At 34.4% G+C, this 27,676-nt stretch overlaps 1 protein-coding gene across 2 annotated transcripts in view; it reads left to right on the top strand.

Moving 5' to 3' along the window:
• The first annotated feature begins 6,696 nt into the window (after positions 1-6,696).
• LOC135223306 (PE-PGRS family protein PE_PGRS18-like) overlaps positions 6,697-27,676 on the top strand; it is a 65,464-nt gene continuing 44,484 nt past the window's right edge. For both annotated transcript variants that reach the window (XM_064261775.1, XM_064261776.1), the window contains exon 1: positions 6,697-7,442. In XM_064261775.1, the coding sequence (XP_064117845.1) occupies positions 6,736-7,442 (707 nt within the window). In that variant the 5' untranslated portion in view covers positions 6,697-6,735. The remainder of the gene's footprint in view (positions 7,443-27,676) is intronic.

Raw genomic sequence — 27,676 nt, 5'->3', positions numbered from 1 at the left:
AAACAGCTGTAATTTGTTTGTTCATATAGCTCTGACACCTCCGCCACTGTCAGGGGCCATGTTCTGAATAGGCATTTGTATGTTTTGCTTGAAAAAACTAATCTTGGCTTTTTGACCTATTCCCTCTCAGTAAACTTTGCTAAAATGATTGGGAAATTTGTATGAATTGCATTTCTTGCCCTGTGTCTTGCATTGCTTTTCTCGTCCAGACTTACGAACACTACCACCACAGCCTATTTTGAGGAGAGTCCAAATGTTAAATTGATTTGTTGAAAGAAGGTTTATACTCAGAATTTATAAATAGATCTGTTTTGGTTCTCTTGTATGTTATGAAGCGGATTTCTCTCTACGGCATAATGTCAATGTTGCTGGGGTGGGTCATTGCAAGCAGTTTTGTTCTTGTCTGTTGTTCTCGAATACCAGAGGTATTGCGTGCGACCAACCAGTTATCAAAATACTACCACAAATTGCATCGTTTCCGATCTTTTGGAAAAACAATGGCGAAAGACTCTCCTTGCTGCGATTTGCCTGTCCTGGAAAGTATTAGATTGACATTGGAAGTGAGACTTTTGCGATCAAATATCGTATTCGTGGTGAATGCATCCTTGGAAATTCCATTTCCATGAGACTAAGTAGATTTAATTTTTGGTGTGGGGCTGGAACGAAAATGAGCCAGTTGCGTGCGATGAGGCAGGTCCTTCATCTGGAGCAGCTCAGCATAATCTTCCCAGGAAGTATCCAAATTTTAAGATCTTGCTAAGAAACGTCTGGAACAAGCTTATTAACGGCGGTACTGCATTCTGCTGTCGAAGGTTTTGTGGAGAATCGGTAATAATTCGAGTCTCACTTGGAAGAGCTGGTGCGAATTACTTTATGTGGTCAGTTCTGGGGTGTTTTTAATATTTTCCATCATAAAGAACCCTGGATGCTGCTAATGAGCTGCCATCCTTGAGAAGTTCGGTCCTACTTTGTCGATAGCGATACTGTAATAGTTCGTTTTTCTTTGTATCGACGGTCTGCTTTCAGTATTGCTTAATGGAACCTAAGATATTTAAGAGCAAGGTGACAATAACGAGTTCTACTCATATGTATATATATATATATATATATATATATATATATATATATATATATATATATATATATATATATATGTGTGTGTGTGTGTGTGTGTGTGTGTGTGCGCGAGTGCGCTTATGTGTGGGACACACACACACATACATTATATATATATATATATATATATATATATATATATATATATATATATATATATATATATATATATTGTGTATTTGTATATGTAAATGTATGTATGTATATCTGTCTGTATAAATATCACGAAAGTTAGCACATGATAAAGATAAAACATTTATCAAGACACGGAGGAAAAGGGAAAAATTAACAATTTGGTTTTGGCACTTTTGTCTGTCTGTGTCTACGGGCTAACCATGATATGAAGATAGATGCATCGGATATATACGGGGCATACAATCCGTACGCGGTTAGCTTCTAGACCTCAAATGAATCGGCATCAAGAAAAGAGTATATAAACAGGCCACTGGAATACAGATCCTTTTACAAGTCATTGAAATAGATTTGAGGATGCTTCTCTGGACAAAGTCATCGACATGAATGCCTGTGTCGGCCTTTTCTCAGTAACTTCTGTGAGCAGAGTTGAGCCAGTGGATTGCCAAGGCATTTGTAAGACCTTTTGAGTCTGCAGTTTTATGTTGTTTGGTTCTTGCATATATACTTTTAGGTATCTAACCATATTTAAATAAACTACTTTCTTAACCTGGGATATTATATATTATTATACTATTCTTGGGATGATTTTAGCCATCATATTTTCAAAGTACAGTTGTTCGGTATTTAAACATTACCTGCATACTTATTTTTTTTTCCAAAGCGGAACAGGGCTTGAAAACCCACTTGGAAAATTATATTATATCCATTGACCCATTTTCCTTTAATTGAACGTTATAATAGGTGTTCTTGACTATATCGTCAAATTATTTTGGAAAATTTAGTTACATGCAATTTACTCGATTGTAGTACATTTATTTTCATGGTACTCAAGATTACATATTTTAGTCCCAAGGTAATGCCACGTGCTTTCATTTTCCTCCGTGGCATTACCATTATATATATACTACCTATCATATATATATATATATATATATCTAATATAATATATTATCTATGTATGATAATATATACATATATATATATATTTATATATAATAATATATATATATATATAGTTTATATGGTAATGGGCCCACGGAGGAAAAGGAAAGCACGTGGCATTACCTTTGTATATACATAGCATCACGTTTTATATATTTCGTGATCAAGTTATATATATATATTATATATATATATATATATATATATATATATATATATATATATATATATATATAACACACACACACACACACACACACACACACACACACACACACACACACACACACACACACACACACACACCAAACCTCCTCTTCAGGCAACAGAATATGGCAACGTTTTATTCATCTATCAAAAGGTTTTGAGGGTGTGTGTGTGTGTGTGTATATGTGTGTTTGTTGAACAGCACACGTTTTAGTAGTGTATTCAGGTTTTGTTCTGGTAAATCTATAAATTTTGTCCTGTACCTTCTCTATTTCTTATTCGTTCGGGTTATATATTTTCTTGTGTCCACTAGGACAGTTTCGGTTTGCGTGACCTTCTAAAGTTTCGTTGAATATTAAAAGAAATGTTCTCAGTATTTATAAGAGTTTAGCTCTTTTTGTAGACCGTATTTTGGAATTCAGGCAGTAATTTGTATGTACTGGTTTAGACCTTGACTGGTATCACCGAAGACAAAAATTTAAACATTTAATCGTACCCATAGGTTTTGACATTTTAACAGTTGTACTTCGATAATTTGGAAGTTGTTGAATTAAAAGCCGCATGCTTATTATTGTTACCAAAACCTTGCTTTGTTCTTAAGTACATCATCAAGAGCATCGTAAGAAAGATTAGATTGTTTTCAAAGTAGACTGAAAAGTTCCAGTTTATCTGCCGAGATGGCCGTTATGTAACTGATTACCAGTATCTTCATTTATAGTATCTCGTGTTACAGACCTCCATTGCCTCCTGTCTGTTCTCAAACAGGAATTGTGTCGCGTGGTAATTCGAGATAAGGAGGTTATTCTTTTTTATATATAAAAGGAAGAAATTGAGAGCACACTACAGCTGTGTCACAAGGTCCTTAGGCAGTTGCGTAACGGTAGTGGTAGTGGTTCAGTTCTGTAGTGACTCGAGACTTTGAATATTTTCCTGATTCAACGTCCAGTATATATTTCAGCTTTTGAGTTTTCTTTCTTGCAGCTCCTATTGTCGATACCAGTGGTTCTCAACCATTTTATTATCACCCCCCGTCTAAGAGATGGCCCTTCTCTCCACGCCCCCCTTGCATCTATAAGTAAAATTCCCTCCCAGATTTAAAGGGAAATAAAAATGAAAGAGAAAGAAAAGAGGCTTTTTTTTTTTTTTTTTAATTCTTTTGGGAATGAATTGGTGAGATACTTGACAACGCTTCTTAGCTACTAGATCATGGTCTGACAGCAACGAGCTGGAAAATGCAGCGTCACAAAGAGAGTGGTAGACTATAGGAAACTAACGCTATAAGGCGATACTTTTGCATTTTTCATAAACTTCTGAATATTAGTTCCCCACTCTTGCTAAGAGAATAACGATTGTAATTAGAGGATTTTTATTTTTCCATGGGGCAACCCACCCCCCCCAAGTCTCCACTCATCTCCGTACTGCGTTTTCCTTGTTTTCATCCACGTAAGTCTAGGTCTTCCAACTCTTTTGGTCCGCACAGTGATTTGACTAACACTATAAAGGACATATATATATATATATATATATATCTATATATAATATATATAATATATATATATGTATTATATATTATATATATATTATATATCATATATATATATTAGATATATATATACATATATATACACACATACATACACACACACACTTATATATGTATATATTTCTTTAAGCCATATACCTTTTTAACAAGGGGTGGTCACAGAGAAGACGTTGATGTCAACTTCATGCATATACTTTTAATATACTCGTAGGCACGATATCAGTCGTTTGATAAGCATTCACAGAAAGCTGCTTATCTAGACGTGTGTATATATATATATATATATATATATATTATTATATATATATATATATAAATATATATATATATATATATATATATATATATATATATATATATATATAAACGCTTACATATATATATCATTGTCGTTGATACAATTTGTATACGTGCAGTTTATTTGCTGCTACTTGTCTTCGTTAATTGCTTGACAATTACCAGGATTGACGTATTTTTGTGTCCATGTGTGTTTGCATTCCACACAAATATTATGATTATGTAGTTTACAGAACTGGCGTGAAGTTTTATTGAAATGTTAACACATCGTTACGACTTTCAAGAAGTCTATTTTGAGGCTCAGGTTCAGCTGGGTTCTGACGGTATTGTTTGAGAGATATGTTTCAAACTTATATCACGCGCGAATTTAATGGGGTGGGAAACATATGTGCTATAGGCCACCCTTCAAATTGTTTGTATTTTTTTTTTTATTGTTGAACATTAAAATTTCGGTATTTAATTTAGTGTTTATGAAAGTATGGGTTTTATTATTGATAATTTCTATTTACTCAAATTAGGCTATTTATTTACTCCAGTTTAACATATTTCGTCACTGACAGTTAATAGTCATTTTGAAGGTCGAAATGTTGTTCTCTGGTAAAAGAATTTTGACAACTTTTTAAGAAAAATTTGATTGGTTCCAGGCACTGGTATTCATGTATTCTTTACATTGCACGGCCGTATGTAATTGATTGCACATATTGCTGTTCGGTTTTATTGTAATTTATTTTATTGTAGATTATGCACAACGTTCATTTATTCTGAACTAGTAGATTTGTATGAAAGCGATTGCCGGAATGATAGTTGCCAATTTGAAATGTCAGCCGTAGGGACAACTACTTACTTTTGAATAAGCTCATCAGTAATGATGTCATGTTAATGCAAGGAGTGTTGGCCTCATTGTAATGATTATATAATCGCAAAGAAGGTAACACTATGCCACGCGAAAGAGAAGGAATGGTTACATAATGGAAAACGGAAAATCATAACTTTGCTGTGAAACCAGAGCCATATAGTATATATATCAAATCAACCAGTCAAAAAAAAGGATTGATATTCCCAGGCCTCCACATTCATGGCCCGTTTCGCTTTTGTTGGGTCTGCTTGAATTGATCCTTGCTGGAATTTCTCTTTTTATATATAAAATTGTACAGAAGTTGTGTCTGTTGTGATGTTCCGTGAATTTTATTGCCTCCAGCATATTGCTTTTATTTTATTTAATAAATTGATTGAAACTGTGCTTTTGTTATATTTTATTACAGTTTATTTGTTACCAAAATTATATCTGTTTTCTTGTATTATCTGATCTGTTGCGTAGGACAATTATCCTGTCAACTCATTTCGTGAAGTACTGTAATTTTCCCAAACAATATTTCCTTTATTTGTATTTTTTCTTCACGGTAATTTCTCTTTCAAATTCCTTACGGTTTTATACTGTGTGTACTTGGGCACATGACCTTCCGACAAGTGTTACATCCTCATTTTCTCTTTTTTGTGTGTGCACATGTGCAGATGACCTTCCGACAAGTGTTACATCCTCATTTTCTCTTTTTTTTTTTCCACATAGTCGTTAATTGTAGTAAGGTTGCTTTGCAAATAATGACCTTTCTCTCTCTCTCTCTCTCTCTCTCTCTCTCTCTCTCTCTCTCTGGTAAAGATGTTAGATTTAAAAAATGTTAAAAACACAGAAACAGATAGAAAGTGACGTTGAAATTTTGCCTTTAGACAGTATATTGCAACACTACCTTTACCTCGCGAGTAAATTATACACTTCCCTCGCGTGTAAATAGTACACATTGCATTGAGTACTCGCTCACACATATTGATCTGAATATAAATCACACGGTAATGACTACATAACTCTCCTTTAAAGCTAAAAATGAATTGAAGTTGTTTAGATTTTGTAACAGTTTACCGGAATATAAGTGGCCGTATGCGGTTCCTCCTTATAGCCAGTGTTTATTTGTGAAGCGGGCTTGTTGTTGAATCCTGACTGAACTTCAACTTTCCCGCGCGGGCCAAGTGTTGCAGGTAAGGAAAGAGCGCCTGTGCTGGTATCGACTCCCCTCGGTTGCCAGAGAGGGGAATATTCCTATAGCTTCATCGCATATTTATGCTAGATTATTTTTCTTGTCCATTGCGTTTGTCAGTGACAGTGGTTTGATGCTTGATGTTCGTAGATAATTGACAAATTTGTGGCGGTTGTTGTTAATGGGGAATTCCCATGGTATTAAGTATTTCATTTATGGAGATGGTTGTGTTCGTTTTCAAGAGTATTTAAATATGACGGTAATTTACCGCATTTTTACCCGTGTTTAATGTTTTGGGCAATTAAAAGAACTTCCTATTCATAAAACACAAATATTTCCTCTGTAATATGTAATTACACGGCGCCCGAAAACGTCGCTAGCAAAAAAGCCTAACCGTCAACCGCCACGGGCTTTCCAGGCTCCAGTAGCAGTTGTCCAGCATCTTCAAAACACACCGATGGCAAAATGGCGCAAGTGAGGTACTGCCGAATAGCGCTGAGATTATGGCTGTGTTGTGCTAGTGTCTGTCTCGTGTGTGGCCTCCAGGACGACCGAAGTGATTCGTCGAGCCTCGCCTCATCCTCCCTTGGAAAGGCAACCACCTTCTACAACCCTGCTCTCCACAAAAATAAACCCACCGTTACCGACGATGGTGCGGACGAGATAAGCGAGTCGGGCACCAGTGCCGCCGCAGGTAGAGATAGTGCCAGTGCCAGTGCCAGTAGTGGTAGTAGCAGCAACATTAGCACTGATTTTGGTGCCGTTGGGAAGTCCCAAGGAAAAGCAAATGGTGGGGGAGGCGGCAGTGGTGGTGTCAAAGATGCCTCCAGCAAAAGGAACACGAGTAGTGATGGTTGGGGAGGGGGAGGAGGAGGAGGAGGTGGTGGTGGTGGTATCGGCGGTGGTGGAGGAGGAGGAAATATAGGAAGGGCCATAGGTCCAGGAGGCGGTGGAGGAGTAGGAGGAGGTGCTGGAGTTGGAGTAGGTGGAGGGATAGGAGGGGTAGGAGGAGGAGGAGGAGGGGGCGAGCTAGCCCACCGACTGAAAGCAAACGCCACGACTTCTCTCGCCGGCTATCTTCTTCTGCTGTTCATCTCGGTCGTGATTGCTGGGGCGTTGTTCGTCATGCTGCTCTGCTTCATTCACAAGTGGAAGGAAAACATGGGCACTGCGTGAGTGGCTGAGTTGCTTCTCTTTTTTTTTATCCTGGGATTCACAGGTGCCTGATTTTATCACGATTTAAGAGTTGAGCAGGAACTTTATATTCATTTTATTTATGGTATATATATATATATATATATATATATATATATATATATATATATATATATATATTTATATATACACTTATACATATATATTATATATCTTATAAATGTAATCATATGCATACGCGGTCATGAAATGTATGGAAACACTGAAGAATGATCTTTTTTCTTACTGTCATGGTCCCGTGGAAACAGTTGTCAAGGTTATTATCTCATTGTCTTCATTGTTAAGTCTTCGGTGTACTAATGTCCCTAATGAGCTGTATTTATCTCTTGGAAATTCATACAGCCATCACACTGTGCACTCAGTGATGGTCGTACTGTTTTAAGATAGGAAAGAGGATAACTGTGTGGGCAGCATGCAAAACAACCTCTCTTTGTTCGTCCAGCGTTTCTATGGTTTCCATCAAGCGTACGAATTATGCAAGCGGAGTAGAAAAAGGGAACCTACTTTTAGCCTGACATAAATATAGCAAACAACAACTTGTGAAAAAAGTAGCAAAAGGTTTTTCCTTTCTTTGTGTGCTTAATTCCCTCCTCTATTGTATCCCATCCAAAGTTAATCCAGAATCTTTATTGGCATTAAAGCCCATTTTACTCTATCATTTGCTTGCGTGTATATATATATATATATATATATATATATATATATATATCTATATATATATATATATATATTATATATATATATATATATATATATATATATACGTGTGTGTGTATGTGTGTCTTTGTGTGCGGGTGGGGGGAAGGGGGTGGGGAGTTTGTTTTGGCGTTTATCTCATTGGTGGAAGGTTCCGAAATCCAGAAACACGTGTCGCTAAGTGCCGCTTGTGTCTGTTGGACTAAGCGGTGAATTATGGATCTGAAAGTCAGTCAATTGGAGGGAATTGCAGTTCGTGTGGAGCTAGTAACCTTTTATATATATAGTATATACATACATACTTACATACATACATATATGCATACATACATACATACATATTTTGAATGTATGTTTGTCTGAGTAGAAGTAAATTAAAGGTACTGAAATGAAGGCAAAGCAAATATAAGACAGGTGAAAATTAAAACGGGACAAGAATCAACTAATATGGCGTAATGACCTATTGATGGAATTGAAAAGTTTTGCATTAATGCGGTACAAAGAAAAGTAGAAAAGGGCCAAGACTACAAAAGTATCATGATGTGAGGACCAGGACTCAGGTCTTTGGTATTGGTTTATGGCTGGCTCTCCACCGCATAGAATCCCAACATCGGCATCATCCTTCACTTATTATGAACGGGAGGTGGAAATGAGAGGAAAGGTGAAAGGAGGGTGAACGATAAAGGCTAATTAGAGATGACCTTCCACACAAACATTCATAAATCGGTTATACTGAACATTTCACCCTAAAGGGGAATATCCCATGAAAACATTAAAAGGGCTAGTTAATTACACTTAAATGCCTTCTTAAATCGCCAATTCTGGTGTGAAACTTTTCTAAAAGTTAGCATAGTATATGTAGTTCATAATATTAGAATATCAAGAACCCCATGATATATAGAAAGATTTTGAAACGGGAAATCCTTGTTATTCAAAGACAAAAGGTCATCAATAAGTGTTACGAGTCTAGATTTTACTCTTCATTCGTATGGTGATGTTGACTTTTTGTTTTTAGTCGTCAAGATGTACTTACAAATTACTATATTAGTACTATAATCATCCACAATAGGAATTCCTTATTTTTGTCTTTATATCTTAGTATTAGAGTTAAAACATATTGGAGTTAAAACATTTCTTTTAATACAGAACTAAACATAGCAAAGGTACTTTTACTAGTAAAATGTTGATTTAATTTGGTTAAAGCTTTTTACCAAATACGATTGAAAGTATTGATTGTAAAGTGACACAGACCTTGTGATATATATACAAGTTATCGATATATGGATATATATATTATATATATATATATATATATATATATATTATATATATATTACATATCTATATCCATATATCGATCATTTGTATATATATCACAAGGTCTGTGTCGCTTTACAATCAATACTTTCAATCCTATTTGGTAAAAGCTTTAACCAAATTAAATCAACATTTTTACTAGTAAAAGTACCTTTGCTATGTTTAGTTCTGTATTAAAAGAAATGTTTTAACTCCAATATGTTTATATATATATATATATATATATATATATATAATATATATATATATATATATAATCACTTGTTGCGCTGGGTAAAACAGCTATTGCATGCACGTCATTTCATGAATTATGAAAAGGTAAGGACGGGAACCCTTAACGATGATTGGTATGGAAGGCAGTTTGTTGAGGTTGCGTGCAGCTATTGCTGAATTCATAATGATCGCTGGATGAAGGGGTCTCTTGTTGCTAATCCAGAAACCGCTACTCTCTGGCACCTGTTTTCTAATATACATTTTCGTTTTTTCATACATGTATTATATATATATATATATATATATATATATATATATATTATATAATTATATATATACATATAAGTGTGTATGTGTGCTTGTATACACACACACACACACACACACACACATATATATATATATATATAATATATATATATATATATATATATAGAGAGAGAGAGAGAGAGAGAGAGAGAGAGAGAGAGAGAACTTTGATATTGAATTTTTGTGCTTTGTGTAATCAAGATATTAAACGTCTGTGCCTAACAACCAATATTCGGTATTTCAACATAGCATATGAGAAATTCGTTTAAAATCTGTTAGTAAAGAATTGATCTCATGTGTAAATAAACTTTAGCCGTACGTCAAATTGAAATTCATTTTTAAAAACACCCTGAACACATGCTACTTTAATTGGCGGTTAGTCTCAAAATCTGGATATGCAAGGCTGTTTCCAGGGCAGCCATGCATTTTGACGACCTCATGTAGAAGTGGATATTCAACTCGGGCTCTTCGAAGGGTTGTCTGTCACCTAATCTGTCTTCTGGTGTCTGCAACCAGGTGGAGGGAGTCTGACTTACTTTCTGAAGATACTGTAAGCTGTAAACACCCTAGTTATCTTTTTGTGTCTATCTGTTGTTAATCTGTTTGATTGTCCTTGTGTCTGCCCTCAGTCATTTTGGGTGATAATCATGGTTAAGGAAACTCCTATAACCTTTATTGGAAGAAAGTCTCTCAGAACACAATACAAATCTTTACTTCTGGGCAAAAGATTCTGCATTTTTTCTTCTTTAAAGTCCTTTGTTAGTTTTAACGGGGTATTAAGTTATGATTAAGAGGAAAAGGCTGCGTGTTTAAGGAAATATGGCTGAAATTATAGTTCAAGTTACTTTTCGTGCATAAGAAGGGAAAAAGTTATTCTAGTTATTCTAGATCTAGAGTGATAGGTAGGGAGGCAACGATATTTTATATATTTATATATATGTGATAAATATGAAATATATATAAATTGGATGTATACATCTATCTATCTGTTTATGTATATACTATATTGATAGATATATGTATATATATTATAAATCTGTATATCCCTTGTATATATATATATATATATATATATATATATATATATATATATATATATATATATATATATATATATATTATATAATGGTATATGAAATAATAATGCCTATCTATTTATCCTTCTAGAATAACTTTAATATATATATGTATATATAAATATATATATATAATAATATATATATATATATATATATATATATATATATATGTATATATAAATATATGGGGATACAATCCACAATGATGTAAAATCGTTCTGTATTTTAAAAAATATATTTCTAGTACAGGAACTTTAACTACAGAAGGATTTTACATCATTGTGGATTGTATCCCCATTTACTTAGCAGTACGACATAGTACCTAGCTTCTGCATATACATATATACAGATGCCCTTTAATATCCAACTCGCTGTACATTTGAATTAATATGTTTTCATATATGTTAACTGGAAGGGAATTTTTCATTTGGTAATAATTTCGTCCTCTCGTGGATTCGAACCAACCAAGAGGTCGAGTCGTTAACCTCACTAAAGTCCTAATTTCTCCTGTGGGCGCCGCGCTGGTTCGAATTCTCTAGAGGACGAAATTATTACCGACTGAAAAATTCTCCTTCGGTTAACATATATGAAAACATTAACTCCGAGGTAGAGTGAATTGGATATTAAAGGACATTGTATATGAGTCATGGTGATGTGATAAAAATTCATATATATGTATAATGTATGTATGTATATATATATATAGTATATATATATATATATATATATATATATATATATATATATATATATATATATATTGTTCAAGATTTTAAGCCAGAACCAAGGGAAGTAAAGTCTTTTACCAGTTTCATGCATCTTTGTCTATATGCAAGTTGCCCTTTTGAGCTGTAAGCATCCATTCTCTTGAAAAAGCTATCTCTTCTCCCATTGGCTGTCGGAATTACCCCCTACAGAGACAAGGATTTAAAAGGATCAGAGGCCAGGGGCTCATTCTCAGAAGCATACCAGACCTAAGAGAGGTCAGAGCTCCTCACCTGCGCCCTGCAGATGCCGCCTCTTCCCCTTTCTGCTTCCCCTATTTCTCCTCTGGGAAGTCCCAAGTATCTTTTAAATTTCCATAGTGCACAGAAACATCAAGGAGAAGACTACGTTCAAGCCCCCAGGATCCAGGTACTGTGAGAGTAATTCCAGTTCAGCCAGGGAATCGTTTTACCTTTGTCTGTATTTCATTTTCTTTTTCCAAGGCGACATTTTTAGTCTCTCATTCCCCCCATCTGGGTTCCGTTCTGTGATTACTCCTCTTGTGATACTAGTGAACATTCCCCTAGTAAATTCAAGCAATGAAATAGTTCTCTTTGTGTAAATTCCCAGTCATTTCATTTCCCCATGAGTGGCCTGTAACTTTTGATTGAAAGAAAGTAGTGTTTATGTTTGCCCTCGTGTGACCCCCCCCCCCCCCCCCTTATGCCAGTGTCCTATCTCTTTGCAGACAAATACCGTGCCTGATTGTGGTAGAAATTGGAAACCCTTGGAGCAAGCTTGCATTTTCAATCCGTTTGAGCAAAATCTCTGAACGCCATGTCTGGATTGCCCCAGCCACGTGTTTCCAGTGGATCGACCAATCGACTCTCCTTATTTCTCCTGGACCTCTGTAAATTAATGTAAATACAGTGCATTTAAAACTAAAGTCCAGCTTTTATGTAAATTCCTCTTCCTCACTAATATCGGCCTTATGCCATTAGTAGTTTTTTTTCTTTTATTTGTGATCTCTCTTCTCCTATTCAAGGCCAAATTTTTCAGTGTTAACTACCTTTTCTAGGAGTGAACGAGCCAAAATCAGAATAATATATATATGATAATATATACAGTATATATATATATATATATAGTATATATATATATATATATATATATATATATATATATATATATAGTATATATATATATATATATATATATATATATATATATATATATATATATATATATACATGATACATATATATATATATATATATATATATATATATATATATATTATATATATATATATATATAATATATTATATACATGTACATATATATATATATATATATATATATATATATATATAGATATATATATATATATATATATATATATATATATATATATATATAGAGAGAGAGAGAGAGAGAGAGAGAGAGAGAGAGAGAGAGAGAGAGATTGTGTGTTTCGTATGATGTTATTTTGAGAGCTTTTGGAGTAACAGACATATAATTAGTACTAACCGTTGCGCCCTGAGGTGAGCTGCCAAGAAATTGTCATTAAGTCTCCTGTAAATATAAACAGTTATGTTTGACAACAACTCACTTAATTATGTTTTCGTAAGTAATCACGTTGTAATATATAATACCAAGGGCTTGTCTGTTTATCTGTACAGTTTGAAAGTGCGTTTAATTCGAGGCTCGACCACACTCTTATGTCTAGAAAGGGAAATTGCATAGTAGTTAGTTACTTAATATTAAAGTAATCATAATGGATAAACTAAAAGTCTTTTTTTATATATGTAAACTGCTATAAGATGCATTGGTGTATTGAAGTTCCTGTCTGGATTTTTGTTTTCCGGACAGTACCAGAATTTTTATTTATATGTAAGTTAGAAAGATGGCAGATGCTTTTTGGTATGTAAAGTCATTATGAATCAGATCTTGATTACAGTACGCACAATGATATGTGGAGCTCTGTGATTATTAAAGTTCTAAATAATGATAATACTCGTCATTTTGAAAATTGCATGTGTCATACGCTGTTGGGCAGGTATGTCTGAATTTCAAGAAAGTATTTATCGTTACCACGCATTTATGTATTCAAACAGAACGTTGAATAATAAAATCAGATCTGACTTTCACAAGGAGATCACATATAGGGAAGGCAAAGAAGCAGATGGATCAGTGTTTTATGTGACAAAGAAAAAAATCTAGTGATTTCTATTATGCATGGTTCCAGTCATCTGGAATTATGTAGGTAGTGTATTATTAATTGAAAGGTAAGTTGAGTCACCGCGAATATTAGAATAAGGGTACCATGTGATGTCCAGAAGAGTAGATACGCCATAGCCAGCAAAAATTGCTTACAATTATCTATATGTAGTTATTACTGTTATTATTCAGATAAATCCTATTCATATTGAACAAGCCTACAAACTTCTAGAGAGTATGGTGTTCATTTGGAAGAAATTACTGAAGATAATAGGAAATAAAGATAGAAGAGATCAGTTATTAGAAACAAGACGTGATCCGACCTCCAGCTTACTTGGAGCGCATGCTAAAATCTACGGTCAAATAGAGCATTGTTTCACCAAAGAAAATTAAAATAAATACACTATATTTTATTAGAAATAATTGTTCTGTATTGTTTAACATGTTCGTCATTTATTTTTTAACATTGTCATTCTAATAAATAAATCGTAAATATCTTATTCTAAAATTCCTGTATCTTTAACTCAACGCGAAACACCTTTTTCAGACCTTTTTAGGCTTTTCCATAGACCAACAAGAACAACAAATAGTTTGCAGGCTTACTCCCCGAGTAAGCGAAAAGATAAATTACATGAAAGTAAATACACGTATGTTTGAAGATGTATGAATCGCTTTCACCCATTTCAGTCAGTGGTTATACCGCCATGCTTTTAAGCCATGTAATGAGGATTAATATATTTAGACCAGGTTTCGGGTCATTAGTAATGCCCTTGGGTCATTAGACATCGGCGGGTGTAATAGCCCTGCCAGACGCTAGCGAACTCCTCCTGGCCTCTGCTGACAGTTGCCAATTCTTTCCCGTCTTGTCTTCCCGTTTCTTTGTCTCTTGCTTTTGCCAACATTAGAAAGACTACACGCTTAGATATTTGGCGTTTTGCCTTCATATTTTTTATATATCAATTGGGTTATATTTTTATGTATCATTTGCGCTTCTACGGTCTATTGTTTTCATTTGAGTAGTAATAACCATGTAATTACTGCTGTCAAGAGTCTATTAAGAAGTTCTTGTAAATACTTTTGTATGGGTTCGTAGAAGACTTAATTGTAAACATCTTAATGCTGGTTTGTGATATCTCATTATTTATTTTTTTTTTTGAAACTTTCCTTTAATGTAGAAGACATAAAGACTGCTGATTTTTAAGATCTCTTAAAATCGATTGTGATTCTACGACCTACTTATAAATGTAAAGTAACGGGAACAGGCTTCGAATACAAAGAACGCCTTGGAGCACAGGTGAAAATGTCTTGTAAGAAAGTAGAATAATGTATATCTCTATTTTGGTCCTGAAAGAACTTTGAAGGTTCATCCAAGTATCTGGAATATGTCTCATACCTTTTACCAGCTTAGAAAATAGTTGGCGCTCAAGAACGCTCCGAGAGACCCAACATCAAAAGACATTTTCTGTCTCTGTTCCGTCACTTTTCCACTGGGGTCCATCAGCGCCCACCTTCAGTATCCAATCTCATAAAAAAAGGGGGGGAAGTCCTTGCTGTAGAACATTATATGGCCATCACACTTGTTGCCAATATTACATTCTTGGAATGTGATCTATAGAGTTTATTATTTTCCACCAGAATTACGAGGGTCGAAGAGTCGACGGACAGAGTATGTATAAGTAGGACGCACATAACTTACTTGGATGTATATTTTATGTATATTTACACATACGCACGACAAACTAATAGACGCACACTCACTCTCTCCCCCGTTCATTACATAAAAAAGAGCTGAATAAGAAAGAGACATGGAATCGCAGTTGGATTTATACCTTGACAAATATGCTCTCTCTCTCTCTCTCTCTCTCTCTCTCTCTCTCTCTCTCTCTCTCTCTCTCTCTCTCTCTGCTGACGTAAGTCCGATAGTGAATCAATACATTAGCCAGCCATTCGCATACAAGAAATTCTTCAGCAGCCTTGAGAGGAAATAAGATCGTTTTAAGTTCATTCGGCCTACGAGGTTTCCCTGAGCTCTGGGATTTCACCCTTATTGGACGTGGCAGCATTTTTGGAATTTAGTTGATCTGTGCGAGCGTGGGAATGAAGTTGAAATGTGATTTTCATTTAATATATATAAATATATATCAGTTGTACTCGGCATAGGACAATGAAGAATGTAAATGGTTAAGAAATATACACATTGTAACCATTACATTATTCATTTGCATATGTGGAATACAATTAAGTGGTATATCTTCGATTCTAAGAATGTTACCAGTAATATATATTATATATATATATATATATATATATATATTATATATATATATATATATATATATATATATATATATATATATATATATATATATATATATATATATATATATATATATATTATATATATATATATATAGAGAGAGAGAGAGAGAGAGAGAGAGAGAGAGATATCGATATCCTATACACACACACAAGATATCTTTCAGTAAATGGATAACTCTGTAGACTTCAATTACGGGGTTATTTTCTATTGCTTCGTACATCGGGAGAATAATCGTCCCCGTTAATAAAAGAATATGACTGTATGTGAATATTGCTTTAAATATTTATGTATGCACATGCTTAAACAATATGTATAAACAAGGCTTACATATGCTATATTTTGTATGCTTTTGATAAAGGGATCATTTCTGTTGTGATTGCTTGAATATTCGAGCATTACTAATTTTGCTTTGTGTATTTTGATTGGCTTTTGTAAATAACATTTCCCTTTTCAAAACGGTTGTTGAGTGAAGATGATTATTTTCATTTGTTAGACATTTCCTGTTCCTTATTATTATTATTATTATTATTATTATTATTATTATTATTATTATTATTATTGTTGTTGTTGTAGTTGTTGTTGTTGTTAATGTTGTTGTTATTGTTGTTGTGGTACATTTATGAATTTATTTACTAATCAAAATCTTGTAATAGTTTCCCAAAATTCTTAGCGTGCATGTTTTTAATTTTTTTTTTTTTTTATTAATTTCTATTTTCTGAGAGAATAAACAAAACTTCCGATATTTGGTGACAATTTTTCATCATATGTAGATTAAGGTTTCAGGCTCTGAATCCACCTTACTTGTTATTTACTTCTCGGTTTAAAACAGCCTTCATGTGAGCTCTTCCGGCGCAGATTTCCTTTCAGAGTGATGAGAAAAGTTTAGAGGGGATTCCTGGCCGATTCTGCTCTTCCCTAGGATGGGTTTATGGAAAGACTTTGAGAGCATCGCCAGAAATAAATGGGTTTTGAATGTCGAGAGCTTCCTAAGCATGATGGCGGGTCTTGTGGCGTTCATATTTAGTTGTTCTTATTAATGTCTTCTATTATTTAGTTGCTGTTCTTATTAATGTCTTCTATTATTATGAACTCCGCGTTCATATTTAGTTGTTGTTCTTATTAATGTCTTCTATTATTATGAACTCCAAGCATGAGTACTGAAAATGGGGATTCTGTACTTCTGTCTTCTAGTAATGAAATCAGTCTTATTTTTTTACTTTTACCGTGATATTTGTTAGCTCTGAACTGTTTATTTTGTTTGGTTTTGGAAAAGAAATGGTTTTTTGTTTGTTGTTTTGTTTAGTCACATCAGTTCCTCTTTTGCCAAACGGTTTGTTATCTTATTTCGCATAATGTAGCTCTATTGTTTGACAATATTTTGCTAACACAGATTTGATTCTATTCAGATAAAGTGTAAAACTAAAGTCGAATCAGTAATGAGATTCGTGTGTAAAAGCTTAGAGAACTAATTCACTCACGCACGCAAAAGCTTAGAAAAGTATTCACTATCACACGCACACACTTTTTTAGCAGTCATGTCTTCTCTCATTTAATGTTGAGGATGTCGGCCTTCGTGGAGCTTTTTTTCTCGTTGATATCTGCTGTAGAGCTTTTATGTTGTGGATATCCGCCGCTGTGGAGCTTTTATGTTGTGGATATGCGCCTCTGTAGTGCTTTTATGTTGTGGATATCCGCCGCTGTAGAGCTTTTATGTTGTGGATATCCGCCGCTGTAGAGCTTTTATGTTATGGATATCCGCCGCTGTAGAGCTTTTATGTTGTGGATATCCGCTGCTGTAGAGCTTTTATGTTGTGGATATCCGCCGCTGTAGAGCTTTTATGTTGTGGATATCCGCCGCTGTAGAGCTTTTATGTTATGGATATCCGCCGCTGTAGAGCTTTTTATGTGGAAATCTACCACTGTAGACCTCTCATATGAGACTTCGAAGATCTTGCATGCTTAGTCGGTATCAGAATATTATCTCTGGTAATATTTTGCGTGTGATATCATAGTAACAAACCTTTCGAGATTTTTTTATCAGTGTTTTTAGAGTTTATGCCATAGTTACAGCCTCTTCGCCTCTTGGCTTGAGTTATGTAATGACTCCCTCGAGCTTCTATAGCTTAGGGGAATCACGACGACTAGAAAATTTTAATTAGAACTTTATTCCTCATTCATTTTATTAATTGTTGAGATTTTCAGCTTTAAAACACATGAATGTGAGCGTACCTTCATAAATACTGAAATATTTTATGAATATCATGTGCGTATTTTATTTAATCTTTGCTTGGGTTGTAGTCTGCTCTGTTCTTTTTTTGTATAAAGAAACGAAGGTTGTAGTTTCAACAGAGAGAGAGAGAGAGGAGAGAGAGAGAGAGAGAGATGGGGGTGGGGGGGAAGGGGGTGCCGGTTGGTGGGTTGTGTGTGGGAGTTCTTCTATAATTAAATATTGCTAAGATTTTGAATAGACAATCGTTGCTTTTCATTCGCACTGTAATATTAGCTGAGCTGACAGGTTTTATTACAACATTTGGTTGGTATACGAGTTTATGTTTTGTTAATTGGGCTCTTGAATGTAGATATTTGAACGCGTAAGAATAAAATTATATTTTAGGTAGGTCATCATCTGTAATAAGAATTGTTTTAAGTAGGTAATGGTAAACTCGACCACACTGTATACTTAATTTTGACGTTTATTTATGTAATTTATAGCATATTTAATTTTTTTGTACCAGATAGCTGCTTTATAATTGTCATTAAGGTTTATTTTCTTTCTTTGTGACTCTTTTGCCGTTAATTCTATTCTTTATAATGTTCTTTAATATAGCTTATATCGTTATGATATATTTTAGAGCCGATAACCAAATTACTTGTGAAGCTAGTTTATATCATCAAATGAATATCAGATGATGTTCGAAACTTTATATTTTTGTAGAAGAATGTATTCTCCAATAATAATGATGAAGATAATGATGATGGTAATTGTGGAAGTTATTTTTATTATATCTATTTCCATTTAATAAGACTGATTATAATAATTTTGTAGTAAACCCTAAAGGTCCATTTATTGCGGAGATCTGGTTTACTGCATCGTTCTTATTAATTATTAAAGAAAGCGTGGTAGTGAACCAGACTTTGGTAGGTCAGGAAAGTTATATTTGTATGTCTTTTAAAAAAGCTGAATATGATTTGTGATTCTCTTAAAGAGTAAATATATATGTATGTATGTATAAATAAATATAGAGACAGTGGGGTATCAAATGCTTAAAGATTGATTGTAGTCAGTTTATGTATTATATCCAATATTTTTGCTCCATTAAACGACATCGTTTATAATGGAAAACCATATAATGTTCCTTACAATGTTAGGAAAGTGGCTGACATTAAAGCAACAAATGTTAAATGAAATTAGCTAAATTTATGTTGGCCGGGAAGAAAAATACCTTAGGAAACTTTCTCACACTTCTGTGAATATAAGTAGCAATCATATATTGATTACTGATAAAATCTGTGACTAATGTTAATAGACGAACTTGGGATGATTTGTGTTATTATTAGAGTGGACTTATGCAGTTCTCATAACCTGCTTAGCTTATGAAGCTGCAAAATATACTGAATAGTAGGTCACGATTATTAGTGTTGCAATTCGGGATAATATAAACTGTATATTGTTTGAGGTGTAACTTTTGCAATAAGATGGCGAGATACAGTGAAGGAAGATATAGAGAGAAGAGGTTTGGTGGAGGATGATGCCTTTGGAGAATGCGCATCAGGCAACCGACCCCTTAATGAGAGAGCTAGAATAATGTTATGACTCAGAAAGCAAGATTGGATATCCAAATATATAAAAGTCAACACAAGCCTAGCTACAGATGGTACAAGTTATTTGAGCAAAGGTGCTTCACGCATGTTCCAAAGACTATATATTAACTTCCTACTTAATGTCATAGGAGAAGAAAATGTGAAGTCTTGAAAAAATTAAAGACATATATATTTTATCAGTGTTATGATGGGATGGGTTTGAGAGTAATGTGTATAGAACAGATGAGTTTGCTGGTTGCTGGTTCTACAGAGAACTTTCGGTGGGGTAGGACCGAAAAAGAAGCTTACTCACTTGGTTTATCGTTTTCATTAGGGTTAGACCTGCTGGTTTTCCCTTTCCGCTTCTTTTTCCCATTTTCCTTCAGGCTGTGATTAGTTAAGGACGAAAGTCGCATGAAATGTTAGTTTAGTCGAGAAGGTTATTATTACTTAAGAGGTAGGATGATACATTGAACATATCTTTTGGACGGTTTGTTTGAAATAGTGTAGAATGTATCCATATATTTTTTCTGTGCGTAACATCGGTTGTCTATGGGTAATTATTTCCACGTTTAGACTTGCTGTCGCCTAGTTCCGTGTTTTGTGCGGTACATAACGTACGCAAGGTCAGTCAAGACACTCCCGACTGGAATCTTTCTTATGTTACCCTAATTTTGACGATGTGGGCACAACACACAAATAATTACTAAGCTACCAGCAAGTTAATACTAGGCAAAGGTTACAGGTTATTTGTATTTCATTGAGTATGGTGTTCTCTGTAATCGAAGTATCTGTGGTTTTTATGCATTTTAGATACACGTCTGTTTTACACGCATTGGAACATATGTAGTCTGTTAGTTTTTGTTGTGTTGGGTAGACTTCCTCGTAGCCTGATGGTTGAAACGTTTTCTTCTCCATGAAAATTTCTTCTCTTGAGACGAAGTTTTTGATAGATTCTCATCCCGTCTATCCCCTTTGGTTTGCAACTATAAAGTTATTACCTTTTTAAGTAGTTGTTGTGTGAGGTTGTAGCACTGTCTGTCCTCTTTCTTGTCATATGGTCTTCCCACAAAGAGGGTGATACTGCTGCTCTACTGCAGTTTCTTTCCTTCCAGATAATGCAGTCACTAATATTTTAATGATAAGAGTTTTTATTCGTATTTTCAATTACGTGTTTGGGTGAGATTTTTAACCGATTTACCAAGAGGAATGTCAGAGGGCAAACCTGTTTAGAGGAAAGAAGATATTGAGAGGATGCAGTGAATGTAAATGGGTGAATTTTAATGTATAATGTTTTAAATTGCTGTTGAAATTATTATTACTCCTGTTATTGTTGTTGTTGGTTATGTAAGAGAGATTATAACTAGGCCAACAGTGTCACCATAAATTCTGAGGGCTGGTTTGTGTGAACAATGTCATCACGCCAAATAAGAAACTATCTTGTTGCCTTATAACGAAAAGTTTGTCACAGTTATGAGAACAGCTGTCTTTATTGCATCGATTGGTTCTTCTCGTACAGTTCTTCCATCCTCCTTTCCCTCTGGCAAGGATTTGGAGTTCCCTGGAGTCTCCTTGATTCCATACGAAGTCTCCATGACTTCCATTGCCTTTCAGGAACCACTTTCCTCACCTAACGTTGGGGTTTGTATATTCTGTAGCCAGTCTGTCGAAAATGAAAGCCTCGGGGACATAGCCTTTCCATTACCCACCCCTCTCTCTCTCTCTTTCTCTCTCTCTCCTCTCTCTCTCTCTCGCTCTCTCTCTCTCTCTCTGCTCTCCTCTGTAGGTATATATATATATATATATATATATATAGATATATATATATATAATATATATACAGAGAGAGAGAGATAGAGAGAGAGAAAGAGAGAGAGAGAGCGAGAGAGAGAGAGGTTGAGGGTTGGGTTAGATGGAAAAAGGGGGGGGGCGGGCTTATGTCACCCCGAGGCTTTCATTTTCGACAGACTGGCTACAGAATATACAAACCCCAACGTTAGGTGAGGAAAGTGGTTCCTGAAAGGCAATGGAAGTCATGGAGACTTCGTATGGAATCAAGGAGACTCCAGGGAACTCCAAATCCTTGCCAGAGGGAAAGGAGGATGGAAGAACTGTACGAGAAGAACCAATCGATGCAATAAAGACAGCTGTTCTCATAACTGTGACAAACTTTTCGTTATAAGGCAACAAGATAGTTTCTTATTTGGCGTGATGACATTGTTCACACAAACCAGCCCTCAGAATTTATGGTGGCACTGTTGGCCTAGTTATAATCTCTCTGACATAACCAACAACAACAATACAGGAGTAATAATAATTTCAACAGCAATTTAAAACATTATACATTAAAATTCACCCATTTACATTCACTGCATCCTCTCAATATCTTCTTTCCTCTAAACAGGTTTGGCCTCTGACATTCCTCTTTGTAAATCGGTTAAAAATCTCACCCAAACACGTAATTGAAAATACGAATAAAAACTCTTATCATTAAAATATTAGTGACTGCATTATCTGGAAGGAAAGAAACTGCAGTAGAGCAGCAGTATCACCCTCTTTGTGGGAAGACCATATGACAAGAAAGAGAACAGACAGAGCTACAACCTCACACAACAACTACTTAAAAGGTAATAACTTTATAGTTGCAAACCAAAGGGGATAGACGGGATGAGAATCTATCGAAAACTTCGTATGTATATATATATATATATATATATCTATATATATATATATATATATATATACATACGTATATATAGATAGAATATATATATATATATATATATATAATATTTATATATAATATATACGTATGTATATGGATATGTATGTGTATAATATGTATCAAGACAATTTAATACAAATAATTTTTTTCGAGATTTTGGTTCAGATTTCCTTAATAGCTATCTGCTTTTTTTTTATCAGCAATTTTGGATGATGCCTAAAATTTCAATCATATATTTAAGAAAAAACTTTTGGAATTTGTGACTTGTATTGTACAAGTCCCTAGAATTCGTAAGGCAAGTGTCATTGTTCTTATATCAATATCTGTATTGCATTACGGGTTGAAGGCGGAGTAATATAGGCATGTTTCCATAAAACACCTTTTGCCTCTCTTTTTTTTTTTCTCAGCATTTTCGTAGGTACCTGGCTGTTAATCGATCGTTTTGGATCGCAGCTTGAGTTTATTAGTAATGAGTATGCCATCATGCCATAATTAGAAATCTAATGGCGTCATCGAGGTACTCATATATTCTCTCTCTCTCTCTCTCTCTCTCTCTCTCTCTCTCTCTCTCTCAAAATGTAATTGCATGCTATTTGTCTGTGGTTAACTTGTCGTTGTATTCAGCTCTGAATTTAAATGCTATGATGACCTAACTTAACGTCTGACTTTGGTATCATTGATCTGTTTCGGTAAGCCCGATAACCAGGAGCGTTGACGTTTAAATTATTTACGGAAAAAATGTAATTATTTATTCAGTGCCACTCATTTCCTTCACGCTGTGGAAGAGAGGCGAAAAACTTTCTGGAATTGTTTAAACGTTTTGCAGAGAGGGAGAGATAACCTAGTTTTGATTGATGAAAGTGGGAATCATAATCTTAGTTATGAGTTAAGTGATCCTACGCAAGGACCGACTTTCATGATTATCATAGTCTTCTTGTGGTTCAAATGTGTATTAGGATGAGAAATGATGAACGTTTTTGATTGCCGTTAGAAATTCATTTAAGAATTATTTATTTTGATCATTAAGGGAAATGCTATTGACCACACTGTTTCTAAACCATATGAATATACATACGCCCACGGTCAGTTTCATGTAAGTTTTAATGGTGTCGTTGTTGGTTTTTTGGAGCATTTGTTTTAACTTTTAAGAATGATTAATTTGGGTCGTATTGGTTTCTCAAAGATTGTGCTATTTTTTTAGTTTTTGTCGAAGCTATAAGCTTTATGGATGCTCCCTTAGTTTGTTCTTTTCATCTTGTATACGTCACTATCTTTACATTGTTAGCCCCTCAGTTTTTTGTTCTGTTCTGGTAAGCTGCCATTGTTGAAGAGACGCACCCAAGCTAGGATGCCCAAATCATCCCCGGTAACAGCGAGCAAAGTGTTGAACGATTATGGAAACAACAGATGAAAGCAGAAAACACTATAATCCGAAAGTGAATATTAGGAATAGTTTACAGAGGTTGAGTTTTCAGTGCCACTTTCTCTCGTAATGTTATGTCATAGTTATTAAGTAGAATAATTATCCATAAAATGTATTGGCTATAGATACACGATGAAAGAGCAATTGGAAAAAAATCACTGCCCACAATGATGGTAGACTGCGGAACGCAAGTGCATGAGCTTGTGTTATGCAGTTCAGAATAGAGTGTCATTCTGATCAGTTCAGTGGAGATACAAATTTGTCATTCTGGACCGCAATTTGCTCGCTGTATCCATTATGCGATTTGCAGAGTTTCGAACGAAGCTATATTTTTGTATTTTGTTTGCATGTGATGTTTTTATTTATATCTATTTGTGTTGTTGTTTAGACTTAACGTTCACATATTTGTGTTTTTATTTCTTATGTGTTTTTGTTGCACGAACTCGTGTTATTCCCTGGATATATTCCTTAGATGATATATATATATATAATATAATACTATATATATATATTATATATATATAGATATATATATATATATTATATATATAATATATACTATATATATATGTGTGTGTGTGTGTGTTGTGTTTGTGGTGTGTGTGTGTGTAGTGTGTGTGTGTGTTGATGCATCGAATGACCTGAACATTTCACACACCAGCGTGTTTGGTTAAATGCTCCTAGACAATGACGCAGTATGTTGATTTACACTTTTTCAAGTAAACTGTCGTTTCCTGTAGTGTAGTCTCCGGTTGGTTTTTGATGCTTGGCCTCGGTGCCTACCGCCGCTGGAGGAGCAGACCCGAGGGAGCAGATAAAAAATTAAATTTGTCTGACTGAAAATAGGATTATCTTGACGTCGCTTTATGATGCAAATAGACAGTTGACCTTTATTTCATCAAATGCATTTCCTCGTCTGTTTACAGGAACTGGAGGTGGACCGCCGCATTGCATCTGCTCTGTCTATCGATCTGTCTATCGTAAATGACACCCAGCGTTTTTTCTTCATTTACACGTAGTCACTTACATTAATAAAGGCGGGTTACGTTAGGGATGCTGGTATTATGAAACCTGGTTATCGTTCGGTAGATTCATATTTTCCAACATACATACTTGCATAGATACATAGATTCATGTTTTCTAACATACATACAGGCAGCGATACGTGTGCGGATAGAGAATACTTGTAATATATTGAAAATTTCGTAGAAGACATGCAACCATTTGATTAACAATTCCTACTACTTAATAATATTCAAAAGTTCAGGTGATGTCGATACGCCTCTGCCTATTGATAACTGTGTTTGTTATGTGATTAAAAAAGATAAATAAAAGCTCTTACTAATGAATGCATATGGATGTAGTTAGCGCTAGGAGGGGCTATATGGCTTTGTTTCAGTTTCCTGTGTGTTCTTGTACTAGTATATTTCATTAAATTGAAATCTTTTTAGATCACTGTTTAAGAAACATTTGATTTCTTTCTAAGCAAATTTCTCTCTCTCTCTCTCTCTCTCTCTCTCTCTCTTCCCCTTCATGTTCCCTTACCAACACCATGTTACCAATGTACTACTTGTCAGACGGGAGGGAGTAGAGGTTCGTAGGAAATCATGACGTCGATTTTGAAATGATTTAATATTCCTCTGCACTCTCATTCATTGATCTTTATAATTTCCAGAAACTAGATAACTTCTTGGCGGATTCCAGCATCAGATTTGTTTTGAAAATGTGCCTAAAATTTTGTTCGTAGCTTGTACGGCTGACGAAATGGGCAAGTTGATAAATGGCTTCCTCAGTACAAGACCAGACAGGCAATAAAGGAAGATTAAGGCCTTTGCCCTATGATATTGATAGATCTGTTTCTTCAGAAGTGTGAGTCCCATTTTTATTACGCTTCAAATGTTGGAGTTTCATTTCGTCAGTGAATTTTTACTAAAGTATATTATTATATATTATATATATTGATATTATGTATATATATATATATATATATATATATATATATATATATATATATATATATATATATAGATGGAAACTACTTTGTGGAAAAATGTTAGTTGTTGAAAAATCCAGGTTCACCAGAGAAGAATATATATATAATATATATATATATATATATATATATATATATATATATACATATATATACGTGTATATATATGTATATATATATATATATATATATATGTATATGTATATGTATATGTATATATGTGCGTGTGTTTGTATGTGTATATATACATGTATTTTCATATACATATATATGACAATGAGAAATTCATGTGTCAAAATAGTCAACTGGAAAGAGATAAAATGTTAAGGAAATTTTTACCAAATTATGCATGGATGGAAAAACAGGTTGATACCTGTAATGATGAAAAGGCCAGCGTCTGTAAGTATATGTGGTCATCTGGATGAAGCATATGCGAAAATAAAGATAGGTGAAGAAAAAGTATTGCAATTTGATGCTCTGGCGATGGCACTAGAGGTTTAGTGAAAGTTAAGTGAGTGCCTGAGGGGCACATGAATAGCAATAGATAGACAATATACAAGGTATGAGAGAGAAAAGATGCCTTGGAATGAAAATTTATTCCATGGAAACAGCATTGTTTGGACAAAAAGAAATGCAGAGAGAAAAGTTCATTAGCAAATGATTCATAGAAAAAGGTGGTTAATGGAGAGATTTTGCCTTAAGAAAATGCAGTCTTACATCAAATATGAGTTAACTACTTTGAACGGCTGTTGAATAATTTAGATTGAAGACAGGAAGAACTGAACTGTGTAAGAATGAAAGAGGTTGATGTGAAATTGGAAATGCCTAATCGCTTTTGGGTGTTGATGAGATTACAAGTGACATGCTGTCATGTGGTGGCGATGGTTTCATTGATTCACCACAGTTTGTAAGGTATTGTAGACGAGGAAAAATTCAAGGTTCCAAAGTCATTTGTATATGTATAATTCTATGGAAGTTATTGTAAGAATTACCCAATTAACTGCACGATTTTGATTAAGAGAGCAAGATACAGCTAAAGAAACTCAAAGGAAACGCAGTTTGGACTCGGACAAGTGTTTCCATGGAGCGTGTGGGAGGCTTGCACATTAAGGGGAAGAGATCTTTGTTATATACTAATTGGACCTAGAAAAGGCTTTCAGTTAATTGACGTGAGTGCGATGAAGACTGGTTTGAAATGTATTATGTAGATTGCAATTTCTTGCCAGAAGATAGAAGATTTTATGACGAAAGCTAATCTTACATTACAATAACTTTTAGAATGTAAACTGATGGATTTGATGTAAAAGGGGTCTTGAGGAAAGATTTAGTTACACGTGTATCTCCATGGCTGCTTTACCGTTTTGTGGATGAAGAGATGGCAGAAATAAGG

This window comes from Macrobrachium nipponense, chromosome 8 (assembly GCF_015104395.2).
Source record: "Macrobrachium nipponense isolate FS-2020 chromosome 8, ASM1510439v2, whole genome shotgun sequence".
NCBI lineage: Eukaryota > Metazoa > Arthropoda > Malacostraca > Decapoda > Palaemonidae > Macrobrachium > Macrobrachium nipponense.
Note: the sequence above shows the minus strand (reverse complement) of the source record. Positions and strands in the feature narration are given on the sequence as shown.